The sequence below is a fragment of the Nymphaea colorata genome, chromosome 6 (assembly GCF_008831285.2).
Source record: "Nymphaea colorata isolate Beijing-Zhang1983 chromosome 6, ASM883128v2, whole genome shotgun sequence".
Lineage (NCBI taxonomy): Eukaryota > Viridiplantae > Streptophyta > Magnoliopsida > Nymphaeales > Nymphaeaceae > Nymphaea > Nymphaea colorata.
In genome coordinates, this window is record NC_045143.1 from 9970285 (window position 1) to 9994311 (window position 24027).

General features: G+C 38.7%; 1 protein-coding gene across 2 annotated transcripts; it reads right to left on the minus strand.

The window, feature by feature from the left end:
- Positions 1-399: 399 nt before the first annotated feature.
- On the minus strand, positions 400-20392 carry LOC116256772 (TNF receptor-associated factor homolog 1b-like). Of its 2 annotated transcripts, none has more exons than XM_031633251.2 (13): positions 20203-20392; positions 19765-19969; positions 17911-18022; positions 17707-17795; positions 17546-17614; positions 17310-17439; positions 14314-14472; positions 13815-14166; positions 13093-13205; positions 4081-4231; positions 2725-3188; positions 2424-2625; positions 400-2076 (listed from the first exon to the last, which is right to left on the minus strand). In XM_031633251.2, exons 2-13 carry the CDS (start codon positions 19940-19942, stop codon positions 568-570), a joined length of 3528 nt encoding a protein of 1175 aa, XP_031489111.1. In that variant the 5' UTR covers positions 19943-19969; positions 20203-20392; the 3' UTR covers positions 400-567. The 2 variants fall into 2 exon arrangements, with proteins under 2 accessions (XP_031489111.1, XP_049934151.1); XM_050078194.1 differs by having other exon boundaries at positions 19765-19975.
- Positions 20393-24027: the final 3635 nt, after the last annotated feature.

Consider the following 24027-nt stretch of genomic DNA (forward strand, 5'->3'; position numbering starts at 1 on the left):
CACCCAAGCTTTGTATTTTCTATGGATCTGTTCATGCTGCGTTACAAGCATGCTTCCCCTTCCATTTTACTTGCCAATGGATCGGGCATAATTCACATTTAGATACACATCCCGTGGAAGTACTGATCCGCGAATCCCGAGTTGGAAATGTGTTTAAATTACCTACATTAAGAATAATGTTTGTTCAATCTATCCCAATGTACTTCAAAAGCTAAGAACTAATCATATATTTTTCGAATATAAAAACAAACTTTCGGGACATATCATAAGTCTTAGGCACACGTGACGATCCCCTAATTCTCCACTTTAAATTCAAATATATAACTATGAGCAAGCATCCTGCGAGATCAGATCGGCAAGAAAAACTTACACCTCTTTTCCATGCAAACCAGCTCAAAAGCAGAGAAACTCAACAAGAGAAGAATGCAATTACGAAGCAAATTGAGAATCAATTTACAAAGTGTTGAAGCCAAAAGGATTACACCTCAATTTCACTAGACAACAGCCCAGATACATTATTTGGAAGGGGCTGCAGCCGAAACAAGATTGCGAGCAACTAAACAGCTTTCAGCGACCGCTGGGTGGCTTGAATGCAACATACCCATTAAGCCCATTGCCATGACCCAAGTTGGCATAGTCTGAAATGGGCAACTGAAACATCTCAGAGTTTCTTAACAATGAATTATCGGCAGAATCTGCAGACCACTGACGCTGCCCCTGTTGGTTAATGCTCAAGAAGCTATCTGGTTGTTCGGTCTGCTGCAACACGTATGGAGACGTTACCATGTCATACACCTCTCTTCGTGCATCATAAGGAGCAACTCTTGAACCATATGTATGCTGGAGACTGTCCTCAGGATACCCCACTGAGCTCTCAAATCGGCAGCCACTTGAAGAACTAACCGTGCCCATCATTCCCATTTCACTTCCACGACCGACACTCTGCATTCCAGGAAATGTAAATTGCCTACTGAAAACGTGACCTGGGTTGTGCAGCATGGCACTAGCTGTTGTCGTTTTACCAATGACATGTTCCTCATCAAGCAGGTAATTTATAATATCAAGATGGGGAAATTCATCTTGAGAGTCAAGCAGAGGAACATGTCTTCTGTTACGAGAGGCATAAACATCCAAGCTCGGCCTGTCCTTCTGGAAATATGGCTCACAGAAGAGACTGTTTCCACCTTCGTGTAGTGCACGTCCATCTACCCATGCAAATGAATTAGGCTCCTCTTCAAGTAACCCTGATTGATAAGGCTTCTGTAATATCTCTGGCGTCACGGTACCAAATGTAAAACCTGGACATCCACTAGTTTCCACAGAGTTTCCAGACTCCCTTGCAAAAGCACTATGAGATAGCAATGAAGCAGTAGCAGTGGATGGTGATGATGTTGCTGCTGTTGATGAAGATGGTGATGTTAATGGTAAGGCTGAAGAGAGTAATGGTGAATAAGGAGCTGCATTTGCAATGGAATAAGAGGAGGAGGTATAACTGGGAATGCCTGAACTTTTCCCTTTATTGATGTTCATCATAGCATTTCTATATGATTGATAAGCAACGCCAGATGAAGTGGATGGCAGTTGATCGGAACTGGTGGTTAACCTTCCTGCTGCACTGGCTGAGCGAGCAAGTGATGGTGAAGATTGAGCGATGGCTAATCCCGGAGTAGTTGGTCTTGGACCAGCAACTATATGGGTACTAGATGGCCTTGACAATGTGTTTTGTGCATCAGTTGTGGTTGATTCTGTTGGGGTGTCATGGTGACTTGGGAACTTTATGGTGCGAATGGATTTTTGAGCATCAGGTTGGGATATTGATGGGAATGAATGAGGGGATCTGGTTAGGAGTAGCACAGATTTCTCCACCGGGCTATTTGCAGATGAACTCCTAATGGGACCTGGTTCAACCAAAGTTAGGCTACTTAATTCCCTAGCTGAAGTTGAAATACTCTTTGTAACAGGTGAACTGGCAGATGAGGAAGGGACTTCATCGGCTGGCTCACATGATTGTTTTGAAGGTCTGTCAAGAACAATATCGTCTTGGCCACTCATTCTCCCCTGTGATGAAACTACTTCCTGAAATGTTGCCAATAAGAAAAAGAGAAAAAGGTTATCATAACTGATATTCAAGATCTGCTAATAAAAAAGATAAATGCTTGCAAGTCCCAAGATAGTGAGGCATCAAAGCATGCTTGCAGTAACCGGTTGCATTAAGCACCGAAGATTCATATGCAGAACGCAAAGCTATCCACAAGAGAAGTTGATCTAGACAGCACAAGGAGTCACCTCAAGGAAAACACATTTCGGGCTAGAAACAAAAAAACTTGATTCTCCTACTAAGAGATTTGCAAAACCTGAATATCTTTGACATCCACAATGCATGTATGAGTTCATGAATAGATACAAACAAGACTGAGCTTAACCTTCTCAACTACGTGATTCTCTGGCCACTGAATCCGATCCTTCAGGGACAGGATGGAATCTGGTTCAGGTCCAGTGCTATCACAAGTGCTACCAGAATCGCACACCAGCACAGAATCTGGGGCAGAGTCCAAAGACTGACTATCAGTGTCATGGGTCCAAGCACTCTGATCATTGTTTCCTCTGTTCTGCTGGTTCTTTCCTCTGTAAAAGGAAATAAAAGTGAAAGGAAATAAGCTTGACGAAGAATATATGTCATATATGGCTGAATAACAATCAGTACATTCTGCATTTATTCAGAACCTGATTGATGTTGTTTGACTGCAGTTCCCAGGCAAGGCATGTCCTTTGTGCGGGCCATTCACAAGAGGGGGAACAGAATCAGTAGAACAGGTTGAAGAGCTGTCATCCATTGATGTCCTCTTGGCTTTTCCATTTTCTACAGGGTGAGTGCTCGTTGCTGAGCTACTAGCTTCTGTTGGTGGATGTATTTCTGATGCATCCGTGTCCCAATTAACAGGACTAGAATCTCTGTCTTCCAGATCTGGTTGGCAAGCTTCAATAGTATCTTCCCCTGTGTCTGACACACCAGACACCTCCCCTTCCTGTAGATCACATTTATCAAGGAGAGACTGCTCCTTCAGAGAGAAATCCTCAAGGGCCCTTTCCTCTAAGAGTCCATCTCTCTGGTGCTTATCATGAAGCGAGGTACTAGACTTCTCATCCTTGGCTTTATCCTTTTTGCGATTTCCCCGCTTTTGTTTAGCCTAAAGCAAGAAAACGAGTTAAGACTTGAGAAAAAGCTAAATATGATGACCTAATTACTACAGAATATATAGGCATATTTTGTTTAGATCTACTTTATCCTTTTCCCAATAAAAATATTTCTACTCACCAGGAATTTTGCCATCCAATTACTATATAGAACAGTTGCAATAAGGAGCAATATCCACAGAGCTATTAATTTTATTATTTTGAGATGTCAAAAGCTAACAAGCTTTCTCAACATGAGTTTAACACAAGTCATTTCAAAGGCCCCCAAATCTCCTTCCTACAATTCTTGGTTCTGTGAATGTTCACCGCAAAGAATAGTACCACAATTGCAGTGACATCAGAAATCTGCCTCAATGTTTTGCGACATAATAAAAACAAATCACTTATTCAAAAAAAACCTGTCCTGTGTCCATCAATGGACATGAACTATTCCAGGAGTTCTAACACATTCTCATGAATTTTGCTGTTCCACTTCCAGGAGTTCCATCACATTCTGCTTGTGGCATCACATTCCGATGAACTCTACTGTTAGCTACACCTGTAAGCAAGGACTTCTTAACGTGTGTTTCTGTGTTATGGGACACTAAATTTCAACTATGTTCAAAGGATTTCAATGTTAAAAAGAAACTGCATGATTCCTCATAATAACAGCGACTCTTGCAATCCACCAGAACAATTCTTACGAGTAGAAAAGTAAGGATGTTAGTTTTCTCCCAATCTTTGAAGATTCAATCATGGAATGAACCGGAATGTTTTCATTGCAGTCCTTACAATGATACAAACTAAACTGCAGAGGCTAAATTTCAACGAAGAATCAAACTTTCCTAGGTGTCAAATGAATACTTGTATGTTAAACAACTTAGAATCCACTACCAATCATGCAACCTGCTTTTTCTTAGCTCGTTTTTCTTTGTCAGCAGCTCCACGCTTTGACTTGAGATTGTTTCCAGCTTGCCATGCTGCCTCCTCCTCACGGATAAGTTCCTCTTGCCTCTTCAAAGCAACAGCCTCCTGATAAGCAACTTCAATCTTATTGCTGCAAAATAAGATGAATAGTACGCAAGAAAAACAATCAAAACAAGAAAGGATAAATAAAAAGTCTTTGGGTACCTAAAGTTTGAAACAAAAATCATTTAAAAGATGTACCAACCACCACATATAATCGTGGTACTTTAATATTGTAGAATTAAATGTCCAACGCAAAACATACATATGAAAAACGAGAAGTGCATGATACCATGGAACTCGAGGCACAAGAGATACAATATCCAGATCACAAAAGCTTAACTCTCACAACCTTCAGTGTTTTCTTTTGATCGACATGTTAGAGATCTCTCTGCCAAGTCTGGCAACATCAAGAGAAATGCAATAGAAAAGTTGCCTTTTTTTATTTCCTATCTCTCACCCTCAAACTAGGAATTAACATTTAGATCGTCCAAATATGGATTAAGCATGTTTCTGAGTAGAAGTTGTGGATAAAGATGGATCCAGATCCATGTCTTGTTTCATTTCTGTTGAGATTATAAACTTATATGTAATATCTATTATTTTAGGGGTAAAATTATCCCCTAGTTTTTTTATATTAAACAGAGTATATATTGCTGAAAATTAGGTCACCTACTTCTTGTTGGACGGTGATTGATTGCTGCTGCCCCTCCATCTCCATCAACTTCTTTCTTTCTTGAAGCATCTAACTCTGGTTTGATAGATTTAGCATGGTATCAAATAATCAGTTAAATGAAGACTTGTGATTGTCATCAAACAGAATGTCCAAAGAGTCCACCGGAGCACTTGATTTGTCGTTGAGAAAGGCACGGGTTCCACCGAAAAGATGAACACATTGCATATCACTTTTTAATAGAACGAAACGCTCGAAATCCAGTAAAGAAGGGCAGGAATCGCTCACTTATGGAATGTTTGGTTCCAGCCAGGTGCTCAGGTGCCGATCCAACGCCAAACGACGTCAGAAAGTCCTTAAACCATGCCGGCATTCATTGGGTTCGCCTGAAAAGATGGGCGACACTTCTTTGGATTGAAGCGGGCTCATCTGAGATCGGACAGAGTTGGGTAATGGCTCGTTCGATTTAGGAAGACCTCGGGAATCTTTGCGCACCGCTTGACCGTCGATCCAACAGCCGATGTCGCTGGAAATCGGCCAGGAATAGAGCTCGATCAGCGGAAAAGGAATAGAAACATCAACAGGGATTTTAGAAGATAAACGACAATAGAAATCACCTTCAAACGACTAAATCCACATCGTGAATCATTGGGAATCCTTCCTTCAATGGCAGAACCACAGACAGTGAAGAACTGACCACTAACGGCTGATCGAAATCGGCTAGAACAATTGCATATGGATCTCTCCAAGCACAACTTCGTGTTGACAGAAAACAACGCCTTCAACACGTCTGAATCTCCTTGTAAAGCTGGAGAACCACGCCAACAACACTAGATGTTTCAGCTCTACACTACTCTACGCTAAAAGTGATGTCATTCAACGAAAAACTTTTCATTGATCAACATAAAAAATAACAAGAGAGTTTAGCAACTATATATAGCTGCTCATAGTGGCAAAACAATAAATTAACTAAAACATAAATAAATAAAAGGCCAAAAGAAGGGTGCCTAGTGCACCGGGTCCTCCAAAAGGGCACGCTCGGGTACTGTCTGGTCTCTCAGGTATACCTGATCTCTTCTTGCATCACTAGATTAGGTGACAAAGCTCGACTAAAGCATAGCGTCCAAAGGGCACAGGTGATGCACATGGCCAAAGTCAGCCTCGGCCACGCACTGATGCGCAGCCGAGAGCTGTAGTTGCTGAGAATGCTCTCGACCAAGACGGCTCTAGTGCAGGTGTAGGCTCGCCGGCTGTGTTACCTCTCTTTAAGCAGTCTGTAGTATAGCTTGGTCATTCACGATCAAGAAGTTGAGTACCCAACATGCAGAGTAAGCCGAATTGCCTAGCCGGGGTGCTCCAACCAAGGAAATGCGGTGGTCTGCGGCTCTCGACAGGCTGGTCCATGTCACCCGTTCGATGGGGAGGTCGTGGTAAGCCAAGTTCGGCACCTTGGCCTGACAAGTGGGAGGCTACAAAGGTCGGGCCTAGGAGGTACATATCAAATCCTCCCCCCTTAAGTCAGACTGGCCCCCAAGTCTGTACGCTACGAGCTCGAAGGATGAGGCTTTATTGTCGCGCTGCTAGCACTAGCACAGTCTGATCATCCAAAAGACCTCCACTGTCTTTGAGCTGACCATGAGTAATATCAAACAGTGATGTTCCATAGGTGCTAAAAACATCAAGTGTTTGTGTCGGGACAAGCAATACATCATCTAGTGGTTTGCCAAGTTAGTTGATCACCTAATCAAACCCGATATAGTCCTGGAATTTGTGAGTTGCCTCAATTCAATCGAGCCATCCCCCGTCGAAGGGCACCTATGGGGTGGCTCGAGCCGATCATCATACGAGTCAAGGCGCAACAGGGGTATTCGCTTCAGCCAACTCTATGGCTTCTATCGCCATCAACCAAGGAGGTCCATGAAAAGCAGGGTATCCCATCAAAAATAGCTCATCACCTCCACTCCTCTGAAAAGAGCAACCCCGTCCCGAAAGGAACCAATATGAGCTCTCGAAGGGCCCTCATCACCAAGTTAGGGTTCTCATGGCATGAGCGCCACTTGATGGGCTCTACGAGTGAGATGACCAAGTCATGAGGCCATGCTGGAGTATCGGCAATCTCCTCAAGGGGTTGGCCAAGGAGTCAATCATCCATACAATACTCTATGTAGGCACCCATGCAAACGGCCAATAAGCTATGGCAACTGTTGAAGAAAGGGGCTCACTAACCTCTCCATGCTTAGGCATCTCATGTAGCACCGTCACATGTTGGGCACACACCGGAAGGGCTAATGGCCAAGAATGGATGTCATGTGGATATGCAGCACCATATCTACCCCTTTGGAAGTCAAAACATCCATGTCACTCGTGGAGGTACATATCGGATTGTCATCTCAGCACCAAGGCTCGAAGAAGGGAATACGAGCATTGGTCCCTCACACCACATCACTCCAAGGGAAAGATACTCCTGGACCTTGCACTCAACCTCGAGTGTCACAGAAGCACCAATAAATCATGTAATGACTCGGCCATGTCATTCAACTTACTTTGCATGTTGGTACCCAACTACTCGATCGAGAATGGTCAGGCCAAACCACAACCACAAGCTGCTAAAAAAGAGATGTAGCGTGTGCGACAAACCTGGACCTGCATTAGAGCCATCCTAGTCAGGAGCCCTCGGCTAGCCTTCTTAACAACTACAGCCATCAGTCGTGGCCAAGGCTCACTTCGGCCATGGGCATCACCTATGCCCCTTGCACACCATGTGTCAATCGAGCTTTGTCATTGAGCCCAGTGATGCAAAGAAGAAATCAGGCACACGCAAGAGATCAGACCACACTCCGAGCATGATCCTTTGGATGACCCAACGCACTAGGCTCTTTATTTTGCTCTTTTACTTGTTTATGTTTTGTTATTTATTGTTTTCCAAATATGACCAGTTATATATAGTTGCTAACTTTTGTTATTTTTCATGTCGATCAATGAAGAGATTTCCGTTGAATGGCATCACCCTATAGCATAGACTAGTGTAGATTTGAAGATTCTAACATTGCTGGCGTGGTTCTCCAGCTTCACAAGGATATTCAAATGTGTTGTAGCCGTAGGTTGTGTTCTCCAACAACACGAAGCTGCATTTGGAGATTCATACACAAGCATTCCAGCCGATTTTGATCATTCGTTGGAAGTCTATTCTTCATTGTCCATGGTTTTGTCAATAAGAGAATGATTCCCAATGATTCACAGCGTAGATTCAATCGTTTCGTAGTGATTTCAATCACTTTTTATCCTCTAAAATCTCTGTCGCAGTTCTTATTCCTTTCCACCGACCGCGCTATATTCCCAACTGACTTTTGGCATCACCGGCGATCGGATCGACGATCAGACGGTGGGAAAGATTCCTACGGTCTTTATGAATCTAAGAGTTATTACGCAACTCCATCCGACCTTAGACGAGTCACTTCGATCCAGCAAATCTCGGTGTGGTTTAAGGACTTTCCGATGTTGTCCAGCATTGGGTCTAAGCACCCATTGGGACCAATCATCCCACAGGTATGCAATTCCTAACCATCTTTAATGGATTTCGTGTGCGTTGATCGGTTAATAAATTATCTGGGTTGTGTTCATCTTTTTCGGCGTAACCCATGCTTTTTTCGGCAACAAATCATGTGCTTTGGTAGACAAAATGTGTGGATGAGTGGGGCATCAGATTGCTAACGTACAAAACTTTTCATCTAGTATAAATATGCGTCAAATGGGCATGTAAATTGCCAGATTCAAGCACCCAAAGACAATTGCTCTGTTTCAACGAGTTTCCGACAAAATCCAGCCAATTTTCGACGATATTGCGACGCATTCGACCGTCGGATACTCCATCAAACGTGCCAACAGGTTCTTGGTTGGATTCCGTGCAAATCAAGAGTTTACACGCCGATATCCAACAAAAATCGAAGGAGATATGGCATTTGAAGTTTCGGCAGAAATTTACTGCATTTTCCAACAAAATTCTCTTTTTCTAGTGAAACGTGATTTTCCGACAGGCATATTCCGACAATTCATCTTGTTTGATGGCAGCTCGATGTGTCCTGCCCTTGTCACCTCTGACATTGTCATGTCCTGCACGAGTGTGTCCTCTAAAGTCGTGTTCCATGCCGAATCCCGTTGCACCCCCCCCCCCACCCAGTGTGTCCCACCTCATGTCGGTGTGTCTCGTTGCCTTTTTCAGCATGTCTCACCCTCTTGCCCAGTCTTCTAAAGCCGCTCGGCCACACGGCCACACCTTGCCAGCCTTCCATGCATCTGCACGACCACCACCAACAGCAGCTCGGCCAAACCTTCGGCCACGCGGCCAAGCTCTAATCACTCTGGTCAGGGAATTCCATTATTTGTCTACGCATCAATCTATTGCCTACTCCAGCTAATTCCATGTCAATCCCTCCTTTCTTAAATTCCTTTGTCTCTTCTACATTATTTGCCTTTTTCTCTTAAATTCATTGTGCATCAATCTTCCTCCACAGTTCTCTACATGAATCTTCAGTCACTTAAATCCTATTTCCCGGAATCAGATCATAAAACCCTGAATCTGATTTTTTTTCAATCAAAATCTAAATCAACCCTTCCTTGACTATTTGTGTGAATCTGATTACCCAAGTCAAAGGTTGTGAAATCAGATTTCTTCTTTGCCCTTGTCGAGCTTACTGGCAAAACAGCAACTGATATTTTCCATTGTTTTTCTTCACATGTGATTTGTCGTTCTTGTCATGCCATCTTGCCTCCATTCTTTTGGTCTACAACCAAATGACCAGCATATATCATCAGAAAAAGGGACCAGAACAGCTGGTACTTAATGGTGATAATAAAAAATGGATCAATCTGCTATTTTGAACTGGTTTTTGCAGCTCCTCAAAAAAAAAAAAAATCTGCAATAGGAAGGATCTGAGCATTCTTTGCACTAGGGTTACGCATTCTTTTATGTTGGACTGCTTTGGTTGATAGTCCTCTTCTGTTCTGTGCCCTTCAAATTCATCATATCACTCATCACAATGGATCTACGTCACATGGGTGCGGGGTGCCGGAGAGGGTGCCAGCATGGCACATCCCAAAAGACTTGGGTGCAGGGGTACGGCGAGGGTACATATATTTTACTTTTCTTCATGTAAATAAAGAAAGAGAGGGAGAGAGAGAAGAAAAAGAAAGGGGAAAACAAATTGAAAGTAAATAAGAGAGGGTGTGGTTGGGGTGGGTGCTGCCTCTTTTTTGAATACTGACATAGAAATCGGGTTATTTCTTATCTCAGTGGCCTTTCGTTAATTTTTTTTCAATCAACTTGCTTGAAAAACTTGATAATTCTAACTTTTTGACCAAGAAGAGGCAGATAATCCATTATGGACCAAAACCTTTCTAGACATCTGGATGGAACAATCGAGTTCCATCAAATGTTGTCTCCTGAGCAAAGGAGGATGACAAAGGGGTTGCTACCATCAAAAACTGTCTGGGATCCTGATTTCATACTTTGGATAAAAAGATATCAAGCTATTGTTGCTTTTTCCTTCTACACTTTCTCAAGAGGTGTTAGAAAAAAATTCAAATGATTGTATGGGAGCGGAGATGTGGACCAATCTAGTCTGGATTCCGAACCTATGCTCAGATATCTGAAGCAAGGATTTTGTACCCTACATGTGAGTTTTAGTTATTGAAGAAGAGTTCACATCAACTATGGAATATCTAAAAGGATGAAAAATATCACTAATAAGTAATCAGCTAGCTAGCTATTAAGGGATGTTTAGTGCATGAAACAAAGTGCAGTAAGCTCTCATTTGGGTCCAGGATATCATGTTTTTGCTACATCCTTGCCTTGTCTATATTGCCTACATTTGAGGACCTATGTGTAAAGTTGTTGCAACATGGGACGACAATTAAAGGATTTTCTAAGGATATGCATACCGACAAGCACAAAACATGTCATTTTTACTGTGACAGCTTATGAGTATGGAAGAGGAGTAACTAGTTTTCAGGGAGGCCGTGACCAAACAAGAGGTGGCTTAGGTGGTTGAGGGAATATTCCTATACCTAACATGCCACCTAACTTTAATGCAAAAAAATCAAAAATCTGAAGTTCATCTCCACTTGTTTCTTTTGTAACAGGAGAGGTTGCATCAAAGCAAACTATAAATAAAGCAAAATTATAAAAACTAACTATGAGGAATTAAACACATCAAAAACAGTCTGATGTGAAGCAACTTCTGTTACAAAAATATAACACCTTTGCGTGACTGAATGCAAAACAAAATATTCTCTGGGACAGCAATCCATATGGGACATGATGTTGGTAAGTTGTCTAACTTTGTTCCTTACTTAGGTAAAAGTAATACAATTGTCGGAGATAGATTTTCTCATTCAATTTTTCATATTGGAAATGCAACTATTCCTCTGTCCAACTCATCAATTACTTTAACGAATACCCTTCATGCACCTAATATCAAAAGAACGTAGTTTTTTTATCTGAACATGCTGATGGGTGTGAATTCCTCTGCTCATTGCTGTATTTATTCCCTCTTTTGTGCATGTCAAGGACCTAACAGGGGAGATGTTCACTGAAGGAAAACAACATAAAAACATGCACATCTTCAAGGAAGATCCTTCTGCACATGCGCTGTTCATGCCCATCTTCACTTGAGGCTCTCATCATTGTCATCATATTTATATGACCAAATGTCTAAGGACGTCCCCTTATTCCCTCTCATTATGGAACTTATTATTAACTTATCTTCAACAATAGTTACTTCCATTATACTTGGATTATGGTACTTTATGAAACATAAAGCTGAAGTTTTTGAGTTGTTTCATAATTTTCAAGCTTTTGACAAGAAACATGTATCTGAGAGTGCATTGTGTTGTATTTCAATGTGATGGAGTGGGAATTTTTTTCTCCAAAGACTCCATTACTTTTCCCCAAAATTATGGAATATATCATTACATATTTTTGCCCACGTTCAACTTAAGAGAATGGAATTGCTGAATATCGCCATGCTGTTGAAAGTGCAATAAGTATGATCTATGATAGCAATATACCTACCAATTTGTGGACATAAATTTTTCATTCAGCAGTGGCCATAAGTTTTTCATTCAGCAGTTTATATTGACAGATCAGCTGCCTACAGCAATTCTGAGAAATAGGTCATCTTATTTCGCTCTTTTTGATGTTTGTTCTGAATCTTCTGATTATAGCTATTTTTGTACCTTTAAACATGTTCGTTATGTACATATGACCGGCTTTTGAGAAATTACCCAAGACAAAGTTGTAAGTGAAGGCCTGTTAGATATATAACAAAAAATACTATTGCTATGAACCTTTCAGTGAGAAAATCAAGACCTCAAGAATCGTTGCTTATGATGAGTTGAATTTTGATTATCAGAATGTTCTCAAATTACTGACCTCCACCATTGAAGTTCATTTATAAATGGTTGGTACAGAATTTTTTGCAAGCACAGGAAAAATTTGTTCCCCAGCTTGTAGTTAGAGGGAAACAGCTCCTTAGCTAGGCAAGAACAATCATGAAAAAGTGCCTAACCATCCATCCTTAGAAGGCGATAGATTCAAGGGCACTACTTACAGCAAACCAAGGATCCTTTCCTTATTCCAGATGCAGAAACAAATACTCCCTCTAACAATCCATCAGATGTCAGGAACCTAATCAGACACTACTTACAGCAAACCAGGGATCCTTTCATTATTCCAGATGCAGAAACAAATACTCCCTCTAACAATCCATCAGATGTCATGAACCTAATCAGATTTGACATCCAGTGGAGAGGTGGGTCAGTTATGAGAGTTTCACAATGAAATTGTACTTGTTTTTCCAAATCTACACAAAGAAGCATGGGCGTGGCACCCAGAAAGCTGTCCTGGAAATTCATGGGGTCAAAAATGTGTACACAAAATCAAATATAGACCACATGAGATTATCAAAAGATACAAAGTCAAACTTCTTGCAATGGGGTTCAAACAACATGGACAGGACTGAGATAGAGATTCAGTCCCATAATCAAAACAGAGAGAATTCAAATCATACCATCCTTGGCTGCAGAGCATCGATGAACATTAAGTCAAGTTGATAATATAAAGTATCTTTTCAGTCACAAATTCATGGACTATTCGCTGCCTACTGCCAACTGCACATCTTCCTACGAATAAACTAGATTCTAACAGCTTCACTCTGCTGTAAGTTGAGACAGTTGAAATTTTAGTATTCCCATTAAAATAATATATTGTACTTCAAAGTTACCTGTATATTTGGGTCACCACAAATATTTCTATGGTCCTTCGTCCAAGTTCTGTAAGGCGTCTTTCATCACGTTCAATTGAGTCTTTGTTGAAGTCCTCTCCAGAATTTCCTTCCTAAGAAGCATAGACAACCATAAAATCTATGTCAAGCAGGAGGGAAAAGCACCCCCCAGAAAATGAACCAACAAACCGCAAAGAGAAAGACAACCACCAATCAGAAAGCAAAGGACAATAAGCAAATTTTGACAAGCATATGCCAAGGTTAGTTAGGATCAAGACTCGTTGATACAGTGGCCAGTCCCTGATACTTAACAAATTGAGCTTAAAATTAGAGTTAAAAAGGTCCAAGTTAAGTATCCAAATGTAGGACAAGATTGTTTATTTGATAAGAAAGCTTCCCCAAGAATTGCCTTGTTCAACAAACTGAACAACTGAACACATTTCCTCCTCACCTTAAAAAGGCCCAGTTCCATCAGGCCATTATGTTAATAAATCCCTTTTGGCATAACAGAGACTTTTTTAAAGTTTCATGTTTTCCCTTTCAAAAATCATTGGATGGTAAAGCACTTCCTTTAATTCCCTTCCAGGAATCCAGAGTCTTTTGCCAAGGAAAAGGTGTTAACTTAATGTGAAAGCAAACAGGAACACCAGCACAAACTCTTGTTGGCAATGTATCTGACATTTCTAAAATTGTGTAATAACAGATTGACAATCCAAGTTCACCTTTGTTCGATTTTGAGGACCTTTGTCATCCTTCAGTGGAGGTAAAGATTCTGCTGCAGCCCTCTCAAGCAACTCCAACACATCATCAGCCAACACAAACATATCCTTTTCAACACGAACAATTGGAGGAGATGATTCCTCCAGTTCTATCAATTTTACTCTCAACTTTTGGTTTGAACTTTGGCTTTCAAGAGCCTTCAGACCACTGTAGAGAGAATCCATGACCAGTGTTGAGGTGACTTCCTTCTCTATGAAGAATTGTTTAACAACATGCTTCAAGATGGTATCATTTTTCTCTCTGGACATTCGACGTCTAGCATTATGGTCCATTCCTAACCAAAACGCACAGAAGCTGCGAAAAGTTCAATAACATTCAGTTCATAAAAACATGTGACAGACCCATGAAGAAAATCTAATAAACTAACATTACACATGTCTTGCAGCTATAACCTCTAAAGCTATAAGCTTCAAAATTCAAATCTAAAGAATTAAGAAATACCTTGACCATCTAGGTTGGTCTTCAATCAGTTTCCCAAGTTTAGTCCTCCTCTCTTCAACAAACCGACGGCAAATTCCCTCAACATTTGTCAGATATACTCGCACAAGTTCCCGTCTATATTGACAGTCAAGACAGCGGAAAGGACGATCTGACTTCTCTCTGATAAAAAAATAAGCTTGAAAGATTAGATGCCAATAAACGAAAAAATTTATAAGATTCAGTAATGACAACAATATATGGCACTTGAATGCTAGTAAATCCAAAGAAAGCCACTCAATCTACAATTTCCAGGATTGTAATCACTGCTTGCTTGGCGAAGTAAAAAAAAAAAAGAAAAAAAAAAAGGAAACCAAATCAGGAAAAGGACAATAAGCAACTATACAGTATGCAGAAGAGAAAGACTTAGGAAAATGCATATTGACCTACAATATGCTCCTGTTTCTGCTTGATGTATTTTGAGGCCACAACATTTCAAAAATCATTAGACACAAGATAGTGAGTATAAATTAGCTCAAAGGCAATGAAAAGCATTAAGAAAAGTGTCTTGGGGAAACAACAAGGATAACTCAGGAATTCCAGGATGAAGACAAAGGACAAAGCAACTTAATTTAGCTAAATCCTGCTGTTCGCCAGGCTTATCAAAGACAACACATCTTGGCAGGTTCAATACTGTAAAGCAACCATAGCCTTGATGCATCATCAACGCACATCCAAATAGGTAGCTTAGCAGTATAAAGGAAAGCAAAGAAGAGGAAGATATACAGAACAATAAAAGCTGGTGATAGTCAATGGTCAAGCATTGTCACAAGTAAAATATTCTCAGGTTTTTGATGGTGAGATTATTTTTGGCAAAGTTGTTTTCCAGGGAAATTCTCAGAAAAATGAAAAAAATAATCCAAAAATTAGGTAAAAAAAAAACTGGGAAATTAATAAGAAATTAAAAATTAAGATAAAATGAAAAAGTAAATGTTTTAAAGATGGTAAACAACCTCATTTAAGTTTAAAATTTGGATCCATGATGATTTTGATTTTAAAAATGAGAAAAACAGAAAACAGGAAAAAGCTTGATAAAAATGCAATAATTTTTTTTCACATGTTTTTTCAAAAAAAAAAAGTTTTTTCGTGCTCTCATATTTTTTAAAATATTGTGATACCTGTGATGATGTAGTCAAGTCATACAAATTACGTTCTGATTCTCCGAAGCCTGGACAAGGTTACTAGACAAAAAGAAGTATGTACAAATCATCAATGTCATAAGAAAGATAATTCAGTTCAGCACAGACATGTTCTGAAAAAAAGGTTCACCAAATGTAGAAGATAACACCAGATCATTTGGTAAAATGTTTGTATTCTAAAGAAAGATGGAACTGTCATTCTGAGTGGCCCTACGAAGATCATAAAGGTCACTGTGCACCTCCCAATCAATCTTACAACTCATAATGTTCGGCACGTAATCACTCAGGATATAAAACAATACCCTCGGGTATAATCCATCATGTCTTCCCATCTACATGGGAACATCCTCTACCTCATCATGGACCAAACAACACTCACTAAACTCTCACTGAAGCATTGGAAACCTAAACCATGATGGTTTACATACCCTCTAAAAACAAGATCTTTAGTCAGGTCACCTCATATATCAAATCCATAAAATAGTAATCATGTTAAGAGCGACTTCATTTGGTAGGTCCAAAAAAGAAAGAGTTGAAGAAAGATGCTGAACTACCAAAATGAACCATGGGCAGGAAGCTCCATGCTGTCAATCATAAAATGATCTCAAGACAAATTTTGCTCATTTTCTTTGCCAGTTCAAACAAAAATGAGCAGGATTGGCACCCTAGCGTAGTTGTCAAAATGAGAAGTCAGCCAAAGGATGTTCACGACCCTATAAGGACTAGTCGGTCAAAGACTTCAAAGTTGATTGGCTAAAACTAAATAAACAAATATATACATGCCCCAGAAAATATGAAGACAACAAAGACTAATTATGAGTCACCATATCAATTTAATTGGATGATTTACAATTGCGTGTAAAACAACTAGCCGAAGTACAAGATGATCTCCACCTTTTTTAGAAGTTACTTTACATGGGGCATTAGCTACCTTATCATCTAGATAAGATGGCTTGCTCAAAGTCTTGTAATTGCTAAAGCACATATCTATGAGCCCTATGCACATGCACGCATCTAAAGATTCTCCACAGACACATGCACATGTGCACGCACACACATAGATGTGTACATCCGGAAAACTACCTTCATCAAAGTTAAGTCTATAGGATTAGCAGGTATGAGAGAAAAACTACCTTAATCTAACATATCTGCTCTACTACATGTAGCAGACCATGAATCCATGATATTTACCCAGACTGTGCAGGACACACTATATTATTTTATGGGGGTCTATATATATATATATATATATATACACACACACGACTAAGTACATAATAGACTAAAAAACACATCTAAACATACATGTTTGTATGTGCACAGTTTAGCTGCCCAAGAATGCAGTCCAGCATAATAACATTCTATCCTGTGCAAATGGGTCAGGCATTTGGACCAACCTTTCAAGGATAGAATGAAATTGTGCAAGACCTTCTCCTTATTCAAGTTCATCATTCTTGATAACTTTTTGTCACTTTGCATCTTCCGGCTTTTACAAGAAGTTTATGGTTATTTAAGTCGAAAAAACGATAAAATATTATTACAAAAACAACCTGAGAAGTGGTTGTAACAAATATGAAAAAGTACTTGATCCTTGACATGCATATCATGTCCCAAAGGAGGTCTGAGAATGCCAAATAGTTTTAAACCCCACATCAGGTATAGTTCATGATGAAGATGGGGCACAAGCAGCAATTGGAATTGCTTTTACCATAGGAAGCAATACATTTCTGAGAAAAATTGATGCTACAGACACGTAGTTACACAGGTTTTGTTGCTATTTAGCATAGAAAAAAAGATCGTCAGATACAAGCCTGAGAATACCTAATAACTTGAACCTGTGCCTTTATTACAAGTGTATCACCCACAATGAACCCATCAAACACTTTTGATAACTCCATGAACTTTTTCCAGCCCCAGTCATGTTCTTTCTTCCAAAACCGGTGCAGAGTATCTGCATGTGTTTCCCTTTTGGAAATCAGAAAAAGACATGGAAAAATGCATAGTGCATGAGAATGAACTATGGACTTCAAATCGATAAACAAATGTTTATTACACACCGGAATACTTAGACTTCTTTGGATCTTTATTCACAACAGCTATTGTAAACTGTGCAAAGTGACTCCATCCTGTGAAATACAAGAAGAATAAGGTCACCAACCCAAAGGGAAAGAATTAAGAACGTATCATAATAAACTATGTCAGTCATATAACACATCACCTGGAAGAAGTTTGTCATGATTAGCAACACAAAGGAATAAAGAGAGATGGTTACACACATCACAACCCTGAGGGTAAACTAAGATATACCTGCAAAATATGTGTACAAACAATAATGACAGGATATTAAAACCCAAACTATATGTAAATAGAACAGCAACATGAAACAAGAGAAAAAGCATGAATTAGATGTAGGGGTCCTTACCATTTATATCCACCAACCTCAAACGCATTACTTCGGAGCTCTCTTTTGTTTATTTGTGAAAAATTTTCAATCTTCCAGGTAAATTTCCCATATAACTCAGATGGTTTTGGCCCTAAACCACAAAAGATCAACCTCCAATAACACATGGAATGATTTATGTTGTATGATCAACATGAGGAAAAATAAACAGAATCAAAATCTAACAGACTATTATAAGTTCTTTTTTTTAAGTTCCATTGCTCAAGCAGCCTGTGAGGTGCACGCAAATCTTCCAGATTCCAGTTAGACGATCAGTGTTGAAAAAGCAAGCTAAAATAAAAGAAAAAAAATTCAACATAGTTAAGTGTGGAAAAACATATGGATTAAATGGCACATTCAATACAGAGGAAACAATCTATAAAGCTAATCTCGAGTGATTTCTCATACCTCGATTATCCAAGATACCACCCATGGAGTTAATGTAAACTAGATATTCAACAATACAAAACCAGTTTCCTAAATTCGTTCTGCACCTTTGTAAAATACTGTTTAGCTAGTCTCGCTTTCTTTTTCTCTTAGTTTCATAACCTGGTCCCAACTTGTGATAATGTTTTACTATTTTTTGACACTAAAGCTCGAAAGGAACTAAAATTTGAATAATTCTTGACCCAATGAGGTACAATATTAGCATCACACCCGCTACCAATCCAAATGGTGTAACTGTGTAAGTAAAAAAGGATTAAGCTAGTGAAATACAGACCTTACACCAAGAAGCAGCTGACAGATAAAAAACCAAATGTGGCATAAAGTGATAGAAATAATTAATAGTCACAAAATTTGCAATGCCAATCAGAGGAAAAATAATGTTTGCAACCCCCCCACGAGCATGTGAATAACAGCAGGAAAGGAAGAAGTATTGTGACCGTTCACCATAAACAAGCTACAGAAAAATGGACATATGGTGCATCACAAAAAGTCATAAAGATGAGCAATTGGCTATAACGCTATAGTAATAAGTGTGTTCACATCCCAAAAATAATAATAATAAAATACGGTTCCACAAAAAAGTAAGAGTCAAACCAGAGGGCCACTTCCCTTCAAACAAGGCAACTACAACATGCAAAAATTAAGGGCACAAATCACATGCCGAAAGATCCAAGAAGTAGCACATTGATGAAACGAGTATTAGTCTTGGAAATTTGAATAGGAAAAGGAAAGTATAGGAGAGAGGGGTCAGAGAATACAAAGCAAAATGGTACTAAATATTGCGAGAAAATTTTCTTTGTTTCTTTCTACACTTCAAAGAGTTCACGATAGAAAAGTGGCTGGTTTAAGAAAATTTTAATAGCAGAATTTTTCTCCCAATGATGACACTTTTTTTTTTCCAACCCAACCTTTTCCTCTCATTCTCCCACTTAAAAACATGTCAGGAGCATGAGCTTCAAATAAAACAAGAGGAAAGGCATCAAACAAAATGGACATTAATCACGTTGTTGTCGTTCACATTGTTAATTGTTTAACAAGCAGATTTATCATTTATCCAGAATTCCTTAACATACACTTGATTGACAGAAAAATTTTCTCCGCCTACAGATGAACGGCAGCAAGCTCATGATCAAAACAAAAGCAACATCGAACAAAGTGATGAAACCTATCCGCTGATGTAGTTCATATGCTTTACGAAACAAAAATGCTACCTATCCCGAATGCAACATAGACAACACCCCTTGGCAAAATAACCATAAAAAATGTGATGTCCTTAAAAGAGTATCTATGCAACAAATATAGAGATGCTCAATTACGGTAAGTAAGAAAGAGATTACGTTGAGAAGAAAAATAAAACGGTTCACAAAGATGTGGGAAAAATTAAAATACCGCAATCATCGTCGTCATCTGTGTCCCAATACGGCGGAGAGGTAGACGGGGTCCCGTTCTCCACCTGCTCACACGATCTCCATTCCGAGAGGGAGTCACCAGACGGGCATCTCTGGCCGCCTGAGATCATATCCGAAGATCTCCCTCCTCCATTCTCCTCGCTAACAGACCCAGCCATTGCTCTCCACCTCAAAAACCCCTCTACCTTCACCTCCAAAACGCAAAACATCCAGAACACTAACATCAGAATCCTCATTTCTCGACGACCCAATTCCAGAAATCCCAAAAATCATACACCCAGCCAAGAAACCAATTTTCCCATCAAGAATTCAAGCGACCCAATAAATTAGACCACAGAAAAAACCAGAAAACCTGAAATTTGACCCCGAAGAAACAGATTAATGAAGAAGAGAAGGATGAATTGGATGAGCCACATACCTAGTAGAAGATACAACAGCCGCCTCGCCGTTATATTTTTTGTCTTCTCTCGTTGGCAGCGAGAGAGAAATGGAAGGACGGGAGAGCAAAGCAAATACAGATGTGGAGAACGAGGCTTCGCCCTCTCCTCCCCCTCTCTCTCTGTTTTCCTTGTCTCTTCCCTTTTTCTTCCTCTCTCTCTCTAAAAAATTGGAAAGAAAAAAAAAAAAAAACTGCATCAAATTTAAGGCTAATGTACATATGGCACGGTGCCAAGAGTCCCCATGATCGATTTTTTCAAAAAAATAAACTATTCCAATAATAATAACAGAAAAAAGGTTTACCAACTTATAAATATATACACATGTAAGATATATATATATATATATATATATATATATATATATATAATTTTTATAATTTTCTATAGTATAATAATGTGTCATTTAGGAAGAGCTGACGTCAAAAGACGTTTGACTTGTCATATCAGGCATATGTAAAAGGTTTTTTACGGTTGGGTCCCACTCTGAAGTTATCGACGAACTTAAATTTCAGACTAGTGTTTTTGTTGTAACGAGGGCATCGGACCTGGATCAGATCCAATATGGCGATCGAATGCCTTGAATAAACTTATTGAGATATTTTGCAGAGGGACTTGATGAGCCAATTCAACTAGATCTCATTAACTTAGACTCCTATAGTATAATAGTATGGATCCTGTCTGGCCCGGTTACTGATCCAAAATGTAGGCAGTTGCTCAACATGTAAAGAAAGGACCTGATTTTGTAAGGAAATAGAGAATGTGATGCACAATAGAATACGAATTCAATGTACATTGGATCTCGGGGTGACTGTTCAGTTTATTTGGAATTCAGACTGATGTTTTGGATCTTGTATTGTTGTTTTCTTCTGTTGGACCCTAATATTGTATCCAAAATATTAAATTAAGATCTATATTGGTGCAACTAGATCCAAGTAGGTTCAGAGTACCACTCTTGCTATGCTTCAACTTATGCATTTGACACTCGCAGCCTCTACCCCAAACCATTAGGCCAACCCCCTTTAAAAAAATATACCATTTTCTCTAGTTAAAGAAACATATATAGCTCATTTATGAAAGGGTTATGAAATTTCGACATAGAGCAATCAAATGTTACACTGTGACGAAGAAGAGAAAGGATGCTAAATGACATTTAGCCAATTATATGCAATCCTTTTCTTTTCTTTAATCGCTTTCCTTACTAAAAACTTGTCTAACGACTTTTCACTTAAGGTATCACAATTTCCATATAATTAATTTAAAAGTGCCTTAAATTTTCATTTTCTTTGTAACCTCAGCTTCATCGGACATCGGAGCTAGTTGTATGTCATGAGGCAGGCAGGGGTCCCTCTACTTTTATTATTATCTTTTAATTATAATTAATACACAATCAACTAAGAGAAAGAAATTTCAATGAAATGAAAGAGGGCTTCGCTTTTGCTCCAGCGATGGAATTAATCCTCCTATTCACTCGAAAAAAAAAACATTTTTTTTCACTTAATAATTTTATTATGTAATGATCCGTAGGTTAACCTATTGGCGAGCAAAAATGGAGAGCAGTTTATATGTTAAATCGTAAAAGGAGTGGGTGTTTTATGTCGCCCCTTATATACATGTGCCCTAATAACACACAAATCGGGCTCGCAAAAAATGAGGCCCAGCTCAGAAAATTAAAGAAGGTGCACCTTTATTTGAAATTACAAAAAAGGCAGCCCCTTAAATAAAATTTCATCTCTTTTTGTATAAAGCAGTTTTGCAGCGCTTAATACGTGTGAGCTCCCACTCAAGGGGCAATATTTGAACCATTTCTTTTTGTTCACACTTAAAAAGTTGGATCCGTAATCAGTCGGGTTTCTTAGCTTAATATGGCAAAATTCTCCCACATAATCTAAGAAAAATGGATAATCAAGTTAATTATAACAAAATTCTCCCCTCAATTTAATTTTAAATTTACATGTAAATTTTACAAAATTTTATTTATTTTAAATATGTTCTAGTTAAAATTTTGAAACTACAATTCAACCCTCTTCATAAAAAGAATTATAGCTTCGCCCTGGTCGTATCTAATATCTATTCTATTGCAACTCCTTTATAAGTCTTATTAGTTTACTTTGAAAAATACGTCCGCATGTGACAACATTCATGCAGATCCCGAAGATGGATCCGCCTACTCTGGATGTATTAAGAAAAGTTATGAACTGACCAATCTTCATAATGAAATTTCATGGCATAAATTCAAGTGTCCATTCCAGAAAAGTTGGTGCACTTGTAATATGAGAAAATAGAGATCATCTTTTACGATTTTTGTTTTGATGCATGTGCAGATCTTTTGCCTACACTAAAACAAAAGCGGCTTCTGATTTGGTCGCCCCTTTTTCTTGCCCATTTCTTGGATCCAGTCGGGGAAAATGACCTTAGAAAATGACTCATGATTCATTGCTAAGATGTCAATCTCATCCTTCTTGTCTTCATAGAAATATGAGACATTGAGTCTTATACTGCACCACCATGTCTGATAACCAGATCTGGGTTTGTTGTACTGGATCTGGGTCCATCTAGAACCGGTCTATTGAGATCCATATCAGACTGAATAGAAAGGTAACCAGATCTGCAGAAAAGAAAAAAAAAATCTTTCTAACAAAGATTAATTATGCCCATATATATATATATATATATATATATATATATATATATAGATGCCAGTGTATCATTTATGAAGATAGCATAGTGTTATCTTAAATATAAAAGCGACATGATAAACCTAAGAGAAAGAAATCTCCAAATTTTAGGTTTGTTATTGCTTGATAGATACAAAGAAAAGATAAATCGATTGTCTCTTAATGTATCAGTCAGAAAATTATCGGAGGAACATGTATAATATTAAAGAAATCATATATCCACCACCTTTATAGATCAGGTAATAAACATCAATGTAATGAGTTGAATTTTCCTGCATCTAATATCTAGACGATCAACATATCATAATGCGGTTTGGATTTAGATATGATTTTATGAGTTTGCTTATTAACTTAAATGTCATATTTGGGTTCGATTCAGATTTCAAATTTATAAGTCAATTTAGACATTGTATAGACCTTTCTTCATGCACATTTGAATCCAAATATGTGAGGAATATTTCTGACTTGAATCCAATGCTTGACATATCTTTCTCAAACAGATACAAACGCATGCATACACACAAATTCAAGTTGTTTAATTTATTGGCCACTATTTTTTATCCAAACGACAAGACATTAAGAAAGTTATGCCTTTAGTAAATTTAAATGCCCTTAATAGGACAATACGAATTGAAACTATAAAATGACTTGAAGAAATCTTTTAAAGAAAAAAAAATAGAGGCTTGAAAAAAGAATTTCATTTAACATCATAAACCGTATACCAAATTAATTATACAATTCAATAATGTTTTGATCATCCAAGAAAAATTAATTGGCTAAAAATATCAAATTATAACATGGCTATTTTATTATCTTACAAACATTTTTCATTAGGCACAGAGAAAAAGAGAGTGAGAGAACCATTGACCTCACCAAACAAATATTATTTCCACATTGGCATCTTCATGGAATCATGAAGATAATCTAAAGAAAGTAGAATTCAAAAGTTTCTGTTGCTCTATTGTTATGGACAAAAAAATAAAAATTCTCCACATCACATGGAAGATTTGCCTGAGCTGTCTTGATGGTGAAGTATAAGGAATCTCGATGATGGGCGCCCCTGAATAAACAAGCTGATCCATTTAAAGTCCTCACAATGTTCAAGACATCCATGTGAACATGAAGGAA

Bases quoted from the DNA above. Each gene is read 5' to 3' on its own strand.
- LOC116256772 (XM_031633251.2), bottom strand. From the start codon at position 19,942: ATGGCTGGGTCTGTTAGCGAGGAGAATGGAGGAGGGAGATCTTCGGAT. The intron at 18,023-19,764 runs GTATTTTAATTT...TTTGTGGTTTAG, and splicing joins AGATGACGACGATGATTGCG to GGCCAAAACCATCTGAGTTA. The intron at 4,232-13,092 runs GTAACTTTGAAG...CTTATTTTGCAG, and splicing joins GTGGTGACCCAAATATACAG to CAATAAGATTGAAGTTGCTT.